The 10893-nt window shown below is 39.6% G+C and overlaps 1 protein-coding gene across 1 annotated transcript in view; it reads right to left on the bottom strand.

Moving 5' to 3' along the window:
• skia (v-ski avian sarcoma viral oncogene homolog a) overlaps nt 1-10643 on the bottom strand; it is a 167133-nt gene extending 156490 nt beyond the window's left edge. The window contains exon 1 of the mRNA XM_059952175.1: nt 9268-10643. Coding sequence (XP_059808158.1) covers nt 9268-10176 — 909 coding nt within the window. The 5' untranslated portion in view covers nt 10177-10643. The remainder of the gene's footprint in view (nt 1-9267) is intronic.
• Between the last annotated feature and the right edge of the window lie 250 nt (nt 10644-10893).

The raw sequence follows: 10893 nt of genomic DNA on the forward strand, positions 1-10893 counted from the left end.
TTCCTAGGGAAAGAAAGCTACAATATTTTCAAGAAAGAAATTCAAATCGTGTTTACGCTACTTGGTGTAAAATTCCCTAACTGCATCAGTTCTTTTAATCTCAAGATTGGCTGCTGATTAAGAGCCACGAAAGAACAGCGTCATTTGACCCATTATATCTGTGCATGGTTGTTCCTTCTCTTCCCCCACCAAACTGTTGAATTTTCCTCCTCCAAACATATCCATATAAATCCCTTTGGAAAGTTCCAAGTGAGGCAGCATTGTACATATGTGTCATATTACAACAGGAGTTCCCAACCTGGTATCCACAAACCCCTCAGTTAATGGTAGGGGGCCATGGCATAAAAAAGGTTGGGAACCCCTATTTATGCAAATATTGTGAAGGAAGCAAAGTAAAATACAAATCTGAAGATAACAACTATTTTATAATCTTCCTTCGTACACGTTGTGAAGAATGGCTCTCACAATTTGTCGATGTGAAGAGGTATTCAGAAAAGCAAATTCAAGTACAACATTAAAAGAATTTAATGTTGTGACCTTAGGGAGGATTGTAAGATAATAAAAGTCATGTGAAAAAGAATGATGTTAGAGTAAGCCAAAGGAAAACAGGTTCAAGCTAGTAATGATGCACAAAGGACAAAGATCAGGAAATTTTTCACACTAACAGTGTGAATAAAAGAGGAAGCCCTAGATTCTGGTGTCTTGCAAGATGAACTAAAAGGATGAGCTCAAACATCTTCATCCATTTTTAACTTGCAGTCTATGTTATTTTGCCAAACAAACATGGTAATAAATAAATTAACACAAAAATGCCTTTTTCTTCTTCAATTGTACTCTTGGAAGGGGGTAAGGTTAAAATGACAGAGTAAAATAATGGCCACAACAATTAATTCTGTGATAATAAGTTATAATGATGGAAATAATTACCACAATGTAAACATCCAACAATCAATGCCTTGAAATAAAAGTGAATAAAATTTTATTTTTTTTTAAATGGCTCTTTTATGCGGGAGCTAGCACATAATCGCAGTATTTCTTCTCTGAAGTTTATGATCCCCTGCCCCATTTCCCCACCCCAGCACACTACCATCTGGGATTGTCGAGGCACCTTAGGGGTGGAGGAACTGTATCTCAGGGTCATATGTCAGTGGCCCCGGGAAGACATGGGAATCAAAACTGACATCACTGCACAAAGGCCACAGCAGCTGAAACAGCAAAACCCCTGACAGAATGTCAGGAACGTACTGTCAGCAAGCTGCTGCAGTTAAGAGAATTTTACCAACTACTGCCATAAAATAACATATGATTTATAAGTTTATTGAGTATCTTCCCCAAGCGAGACAGACAGGCTACTGACTAGGGTTTATAATACTGTTCCTGGCAGACACTATACCCCTGCTCATTCAAATCAATCTTTTAACTATAGTCTGTTAAAAGTGCAAAGTCATAAAAACAGGGTTGCAGCCACATATACACAATGTTTCCCGCATGATCGCAGCTATAATCTTGGATAAAGAAATGAATATAGTATGGATACCATGCAAAAGTCCACTGATTTCAGAATCAGGTTTAATATTACCGGCATATGTCGTGAAATTTGTTAACTTTGTGGCAGCAGTACAATACATGATAAATATTGAGAAAAAAACTGAATTACAGTAAGTTTATACATATTAAACAGTTAAATTAAATAAGACTTTTAAAAAAGTAGTGAGGTAGTGTTCATGGTTTCAATGTCCATTCAAAAATTGGATAGCCAAGCAGAAGAAACTGTTCCTGAATCGTTAAGTTCACACTTTTATTTAACAGAACTGTGTTATACGTTATAAAATTAAGTAGAAGAGCAAAAAATCATTATCGACTTTCAGAATTTATATGATAGAATATCATTGTTTTTTAAAAATTCAAAATTTGTTCGTCATTGCCGTAGCAAACTTAACATGAGAAGCGGTTGTAGGCCATTCGGCCCTTCTGACTTCTCCTTCATTCAATAGTATTAAAGATTATCTTTATTCTCAGCAACACTTCCATGCACTAAGCCCACACCCCTCTTTCCCTTTAATAAAACAGACTGCAAATATGATTGCTAAATAATGATATCACACCAGAAATGTTGCACTTTTTTTAAAAACAGCCAGCTCACACTAATCTACACAATATGCATGAAATTAAGTTGCATTTGGAGACTACCCTTCTGAATCTCTTTAGAAAACACCATCCTCTGAATTACTGTATTTCCTCTGGGGATAAGTATTGGCAAGTGGCACAAGGAAAAAAAAATTAAATCAATAGCCATCCTAAACCTCCCAAAATAATATAAAGGTCATACCCCAATCACACCAACAGAATCAGTTTTCAACAAAATCTCAACCACTATATCTGATAAACAACAATTTCCTGGTTCCATCAATACAGAAAAATCCAAACAAATTTAAGACAGCCTTCCCAAAACATCATTGCTATTTCTTTAAATGTCTAAATAGAAATGCTCAACACTTTTTGTGAGAGACAACAAAGAAAAGTACTTAATGAAGTTTGACAGAGAAATGTCAGCTCAATTTAATCATTTTCCTGCATCATTTTCTCCAATCTGGTTAGGAAAATAACCCCTCAGGAGGAGCCACAGTTTAATGGGGGGGGGGTGGCTTTGAGCCTTTTATAGTATTGGGGAACTGATTTAGGAAGTTCAGAAAAAAGTACAAGTTTATTAAAATATACTTGGTACAACACCTGCCCCAGCAGTAGGTCTGTGTAGAGGCTCTAAAGAATCCCTGGGACAGCCCCAACTTCTGGGTCTCCTTTACTTCTTTAAAGGAGTGGCTCATAATGTCATCAGGTAATTGTGGGAGGGGGCAAATATCTTACTCACTGAAAACCACAGGTTTTCATTCAAGAACAGTGACCACCACTGGCAAAAATTACAGGTGAATCTTTAGAATAATATGTACATAAAGGTCACATCTGCAACCTTCTTCTATAAAGAATCTATTCAACTGCTATATCAAAATTATTTGGATTTAACCATCAATTGAATGACATGAATAAATTTAATGCATAAATGAACTGAATAAATGAATAAATTAAAGAATTCTTGCCCAGGTTCTTGAGACTGAAAAAGTACAATTTCCAATTTTATATATTTAAAATTCTAGAGCACCAACAGCCAAGTACTTCCTCTTTAGATGGATAGGGCAAGAGTTCTACAAACAGGATTCCTCTGATACCACCTAAATGACCATTATTTGTGGCCAGGCCTCTTCTGATTTAATATGAAATGGATCAATTTAATATCAGAGAATGTATACAGTATACAACCTGAAACTCCTACTCTTCACATACTTCCATGTAACAATGCTCTAACTCCAGCAGGTTTACAATAAAGAATGGGAAAGGTGACTTCTTGAGTACTCAGTGTTTCGTCAGACAGGAGTCAGTGAACAACACTCATAAGGTCATCAACGCAATCCAAAATTAAACTGATACAAGCTTGTACATTTTAAGCAAATTCTGCATTTGCTGGTGGATCTCACGTTAGCATGTTCACATTAAGTATATAAAAAAAACATGATCTTGTCATCAAATAGTGAATTTATAATGAGCTCCCAGGAATGACATATAGTAATATGATTCTGAAAGACTTCTGACAAGTTAACAATGTAATACATAATGTCCACTCTATCAAATCTTCAAATTCCCTTGAGGCTGTCACTATCAATGACTCTACTTCAAGAGATTAAAGTTCACATATTCATATCCCACTGTCATATCCAGCACTTCAAAAGTACCTTACTGTTGGAAAATACCTGCTGCTGACCTTAAAAGAGAAAAAAGTATTTTCCAAAATAATCTGGACTCGCCTTTTGCACATATTAGTTTAATTTATTCCCCTTGGACCAATATGTTGTGTGCCCATTCACTGGTCAACAAGTCCGTCCCAAATCCCTTCCCCCTGTGCAAAAACAGTTATTTCCCAGGGGCAGATTAAATTTGTTCCCATCACCCCTGCAACATACACAGATTCAGGCAAGGCAAAAGGAACCAGCCTTACTTAATCAATATATAGAAAAGCTAAAATAGCAACTTCATCACAGAAAGGTCAGAAATGATTTACTTTAATGACTGGATACCATCAATTCTACTCCAGTCACCTAATTATCATGTATGAGAAATATACATTAAGGACATAGATTAGCCAGAAAGGGAAAAATAAATCCACATCAACGTGCAAGGTAAACTGCACAAAAAAATTACTACTAAAATTAAGCAACATTCAATTTAATGAAGCAATTCATTTAGCCTGTTATAAAGTCAAAACAATTTCAAACATAACATAGACAGGGGCACTACACAATTTATTTGTTGGCAAATTCTGCTCTTTCTTGTCAAACTACCTAAGGATGCAAATTTCACAGTTTTGATGGGTCTGCAGAAAAGTAGTAAATTATCAGCAGATGTGCCACATAATTAATCTGATGTACTTCACACATGAACCTAGCTGCTAATTAAAACCCTACATATAATTGACTTAATTTACATATCATTGAAGCTTCCCAACAATCAAAAATTCTTTATAGACACATCAATATACTAAATATTTAGAGCAATCCATACAAATAAATTTCAGTTATGATTGGATGCAAATTCAAAAATCAAGAATTATACTTTAGATCATTTTAAGTGAAAAAAACTAATATTTTTAAAACTAATCTTTTCTATTATGTTGCTCAACACTAAACTTGCAAAAGTACTCTGAACTGGATGCTAGTTTAAAAGATACGAGTTGTCTTTGAAAATACATATTAAATTGAACAATATTCCAGAGTACTAAAAAATCAGTCGAGGAAGGAGTAAGTGTTTTAATACCCAGAAGAATAAAATCTTTTACTAAAATTTCACTCCTGTGAAACAGCCTGTGCCATAACTGGGATAAACAATGAAAAAGAACTTTTGAAACAAGGGGAAGACTTGTGGAACAACTTTTCAAATGCCAAGAGTTCCAAGGATGGGGATGGTTGATAGAATGGACTGGATTTTCCTAAAGAGAAGCAGCATGTTAAGTGTTGAAAGAGTGCTAATGTTCATTGATATGGTCAGGTGAATCCGTGTAGAAAAGCTTGCATTAAGAATTAAAAAGTGCTTGAAAATAGTTTTTACGACGTGTATTCTTTATATATATTAACAAAGTTCCCCACCTTCAAATAAGACTAACTGATAAATGTTGGTTCTTCGAGTTCTCTAAGCCACTCCAGAAGACTCAAACTTTCTGAAGACACAAGCTACAATATGAAAAGATCTTCCAACTGTGACATCAAATTGAATTATATCTAAATATTTAATAATGTTCTTGTGGTTAGAGGCAAAACTACAGACAAACAAGAGTTGCTTTGACTTCATGAGTCTCTTCAATCATTAAGATCTAAAGAGGCCATCAAACTCATTTTTTTGTAATATATTTAGGATAGGGCACGGAATAAGCCCTTAAATTCCCCCCCCCATTTAATCCTAGCCTAATCACGGGACAATTTATAATGAACCTATTAACCTACCGATCGGTATGCCTTTGGACTATGGGAAGAAACCCAGGCGGTCAAGGGGAGAACATGCAAACTCCTTACAGGCAGCGATGGGGGATGGGAATTGAACCCAGGTCACCTGTGTACTGTAAAGTGTTGTGCCAAGCATACTTTACTGTAACTGCCCTAACAGTAACTGAAGCTCATTCGCGTAATTCACAAGCTTTTGACTTGCAATACCACAAAATCAAATAGAAATTGCATGTTTTAATTCAATGATATCCAATGCAAAATACGAGGCATTTTGCCTGGTATTTTTGGTTATAAATGCATTTACTAGCCTTAACATATCTAAAGAAGCTTCAAAACTTAAAAAACAAATACTCAAGACTTTCAAATCTATTCACTGAGGTAACGAATGTGAAATGGGTTAAAACAGCATGGTCCCTCAAGCCATTGCTGGGTTCCATGCAGAGGCCTGAACAGTCATGTGACTAAAAGACCCCCATGTGCCACATGTTATGTGAAAGAAAACTTCCCATCACCATGACAACCATTCTCCCCATGGACATTATATAGGAAGAATTGTTCAATTCACTGGGTAACCCCCAAAACTGTGGTGAATTTCTCACCAATTTGACTTTTGCTGAAAAACAGGACTCTACCAAAATTCTCAGCACATCTCCTTAAAAAAAGGAATGTAAAAGACCAAAATCACTAATGCAAAAAATAATTTCACTAGATGCATCTGGCGTTGGGAGTCCAGAAGGTAGACAACTGTCAACTGTATGCAAGTATAAAATTCTTTTATTCCTTCTTTTCCATAGATGCTGCCTAACCTGCTGAGTTCCTCCAGCATTTTGAATGTGTTAGAATCTAAGTGTAAGCGTGTGTTGGTATTAATTCCCATGTGTCACACCAACCCTAGCTCAAATGAAACAAATCTGGAACAACGCAAATATTATGGCTCAATGAAACAGGTTCTTGTAACCAGACATTTAAGACTTGGTAAGACAGACAGACAGGAGAGAAGGAGTGGGGAGTCGGGGTGCTTGAAATTCACCTTTAGCTTCCTCACCTTAATCCAGTAGCATAAACATTTAAAATGCCTATGGTTACCAAAAATTGATACGTAAAAATGTTTAGCTTTTATTCTCCTTTACCACAGGGGTGCACTTTCTTGCACACATCAATTGTTCAGAGTCGAGGTACCAGAACCCCTTGGAATTTTGTCCTACAGGCAGAAAATGCGGGGAATACTCAGCAAGTCAGGCAGCATCTGTGGAAACCGAAACAATCCATGTATCAAGTCAGGACCCTTCAGCAGATGCCGTCTGTCCTCGTGATTTTTTTCCCCTGGCACTTTCTGTTTTTATTTCAGATTTCTAGCACTGGCAGCCCTTTTTTTTTGGAGTTTTGCCTTTCACACTGGAAAGTGTGAAATAATGTTGTTGATACACAGTTCAGAAATTCAGAATCTGCCAATAGGTACCAGAGAGAAAAATAAATCTTAAGACGAAAGGTCTGGTATTCCCAACATCAACATTCACAAATACGGAGAGAAACTAACTTCAGCGGACATCTACCCCAATTGATAAAGAGCAGAGTTTCTGCAGGTGCTGGAAACCTTGAGCAACATAATACACAATATATTGGAGAAAACCCAGCAAATCAGACAGTATCTATGAAGGGGAAAAACAGGCAACGTTTCTTGTGAAGATACTCTGTCAGGATTCAGGCAGACTGCCTGCTACCTTGTTGATGCCAAACAGCAAACGTCAGACACCTCCCCATTGAGGAGCAGGTCCTGCCCCTTCATCAATCTCATCACCTCTGGAGTGCTCCCACACACTGCCACCAATCTCACAGTGCCCTGCTCAGTTCCACCAGGACTGAGTTGGAGTTGGGAGTTTTTAAGCTGGTGCAAGTTATAACTTGAGCAAGGTTCAAGTATATTCAACAATGTCTGAGCACCAGGTTTTGCAACACTCTTGAACACTTTAAGTTCCCCCTTTCAAAATACACAGGAAAATCAGCCACAACTTCCTGCCTTTATCACATGTGATTTTCCCACAATTTCTGGCTGGGCACCTTATATAGCAATGTAAAGCTGATGTGATTCAGCTTTGATTACTACATCATAAATCCATGATTACACACGAGGATAATGAAATTGCAAGAGTGTGTAGGAAGGACATGAAGAGTCAAGAAAAGGTGTAATTGATTACTTCACACAATTATCTGCATGACTAATCGACAAACCTGAGGACGTCCCTGCCCTTTGAAACTAGATGCAAAGTTGAAATTCATGCCGAGTGAGGGGAAGATGCATATTTCCCCTTTCGTCTGGGGTCATTTGCATTTTTAATAGTAATGCATAGGCTTAGTATCTAACTTTCCAAGCAAATGAACTACGTTGGATTTTTTTTAAAATCACATTTCTGCCCCTTATGGCATCTGCCCTCACACGCAGAAGAAACGTTGCGATTCATTTTACAAAAGTTAACTCTCCCCTTTCGGAAACAGTGTTTTTTTCTCTCTCTCCAAAAGTGATGAACACGACCCACGCATTCTTTGCCTCAGCTGCTGGTTTTCAGTTTCCCCAGAGGCTCTGTAATTGCCCGTGTCATATGCGCAGTCTTCAGGGTGGCAAAACCCCCCGAAAGGCGCGAGGAAATAAATTAAGCCCATTGAAAGTCAAGCAGTGCACTCGTCAAACAATGTCCCAAGTATGCCCGCTTCTGCCGCTTTTATTTAATTCATAACAATTGATGCAAATGGACAGTCCACTTCCATTCAGTGGAGAGGCGGCTCTGGGTTCACGGCCGTAACCTTTCGCCAACTATAAACACCAGCTCCAGCAATGAATCGCAGCGTCGGGGAATCAACCAAAATTAAATAACTCAGTTCTGCACTGCGCTCTTTTTTTAATCACTAACTTTAAGACTTCGAGTGGGAAAATTTGGATCGGCAAGTTTCAAAGTTTCAATTAGCTGGAATTAACTGCCTCTCCCCTCCCCACCCGACACGATTACAGCACAAATGCATCTGCGTTTTCTAGTTGAAACATGAACGAATCGTATTCACACGGAACATGGATCAGTCTGGGCAGGTTCCCAATTCGCTTTATAAATAGCCCTGTCGGTATGAAACCTCCTCGGTGTCTACTGGGAAGATGTGGATTGGATAAAGCGTTTACCCCGAACAGGACATGCCCGTAGTGAACCGTCAGCTCTCTCTTATACACATCGCACAAAACCACTCCCACATATTAGTGAGGAGGGAAACACTCGCTCGGCTCTGAAACTTGCATATTGAGCAGCCCGCAGTCAACTTAATGTCTCAACTTAGCACGTCATTATCTATAATGGGAAGTGATTAAAATACACACCTTCGAGTATTTAAAGATATCATTCATGATTTTAAATGCCCCTACTAGACGAAGGGAAAAGTATTGAGATTTCGAATTGAATAGATGATAATGTTAAATATACAAGAAACTGTCTCACTGAACCAGCATACTCAACAAAAGCGTGTCCAGTTTCGCTGCTTGCGAAACCGAGAAGTCTAACTTTTTTCCCCCATAAAGATTGAAAGGAATTATGTTGTGACCCGCACTGCGTTTGAAGACTTGCGATGAAAGATTTTCATTACACCTTTAATGCTACAGCTTGTCTTTACACTACGGTGGAAAATTGTCAACTATTACGATCTGCAGTAGGGGATGCGTCTGGAAGTTAGAAGTAATGCTTACCCTGGGCGCTTTTCTTTTGTATTTATTGCTGTAGTCAAATTTTTCTTTTATTTCATCCAGCAACTGTTCAAATCGAGTTTTCTCCTCTTTTCCTGTGTAATCCTGACTCAAAAGAACGTAGGCTCTCCAGTTGGCCGAATCGAAACCCCAGTGGCAGGTTCTGTTTTCCAATGATTTGTGCGAATGCACGACAAATTTGTGAGGAGGGTACATGAGCCTGCAGTCCATGCACTGGATGCACGCAGCATGGGGGTTGCCGTACAACTCCGGCACAAAGAGTCCCTTGCACTTCCCAAAACACTCGTGGTACACTTTGAAGCTTTTCTCCGTGATCTCCAACTCAATGGTGCTGGAGAATTCTTTTTTGCAATGAGGAGGGTAGGTTCCCCCGTAGAGCAAGGCATTGCAAAGCCGCTCTGCGTCTGTCTTGGTGATCAAGCCACAGGATGGAGCAGAGAAGGGCAGGATTCCCATGACTTTCAGGATCTCCAGCTGGTCCGCCGTGCATCGAGAGCAGTAAATATGTAATTCATCGCACACCGAATTGATCTGCTGGAGAGAAAAATCTCTAAGGACGGAGTTCAGGATCTGAGGCAGGCACAGCCTCTTCTCCCCGCCAACTACGAAGCAAGAGATAGTCTCACCGTCCAGAATGGTCTCGCACCTCTCCGTTGATCGGTCCGAGGGGATGAAGAGGGGCCCCGGCATGACAGGAGGGGGCTGGATGGGCAAGTGGATGATCTGATCGGTCTCTTTCCCCGTCTCCTTTTTATACATCATCTCCTGAGCCCACCGGGCAGAGAAAGCTGCCGGTCCCCCGAGCGAACTCATACTGCTGAGATGAAACTGCTTCAAGGTTTGCTGGAGCCCTGGGTGAGGCTGAAAACTAGACCGTGGCAGAGTCTCCATGATTCCGGACCCCCAAAAGCACACCCGTTTTGCACCAAAAAAAAATCCGACAAACCCTTCTTTAAAAAGCCGCGGCGCCCAACTTTGCCCCACCGGCACAGACAAAATTAAAGTCGCTCATGAAATCCAGTCTCTCAGGCGTGCTGTGCTTCTGCAGCACTCTTGCCTTCAAACATATCCACAACCGTGTGCTCTTTCAAAAAGATTTCCAACAAGCGAGTCCTCCCGAAATCCAGTCCCCAGTTTTCTTTTAAAGTCAGTACTTTGTTTCCCTTTTTTCCCCCCTTTTTCCCCTGCGCTCCGCAAGCGTGAAGACCCAGCACATCCACACAATACGACCTTGCAGCTCAGACTGCCTTCTCCCCTCTGTTTGTCGGCGTCTAGGTCAGGCATTGAATCACAGCCAACAATGCGTCTGACTCCCCCAGGGCTCTTCCAGGAACCAGCACGCTGCCCACCGATTCCAACAGCAGCCTACAAACACACAGTAACTGGTTTCACAGATCATTGCCGTTCAAATCTACAAGGCAGAAGGGAGGAGTTTTTTTTTCCAAAGTTCACTCGATGTCATTTATTCTCAGGATTAGTCATCACTAGCTTTTTTTTCACACAACACGCTGTTCTGTGTTTTATAGATAACCAGCTTGCAGCAACACAACGTGAGCGGGAGATTTTTTTTTGTTTTAAGCAATCCGAATAATATAACGTGATCAAGCA

This window comes from Hypanus sabinus, chromosome 27, assembly GCF_030144855.1.
Source record: "Hypanus sabinus isolate sHypSab1 chromosome 27, sHypSab1.hap1, whole genome shotgun sequence".
Classification (NCBI taxonomy): Eukaryota; Metazoa; Chordata; class Chondrichthyes; order Myliobatiformes; family Dasyatidae; genus Hypanus; species Hypanus sabinus.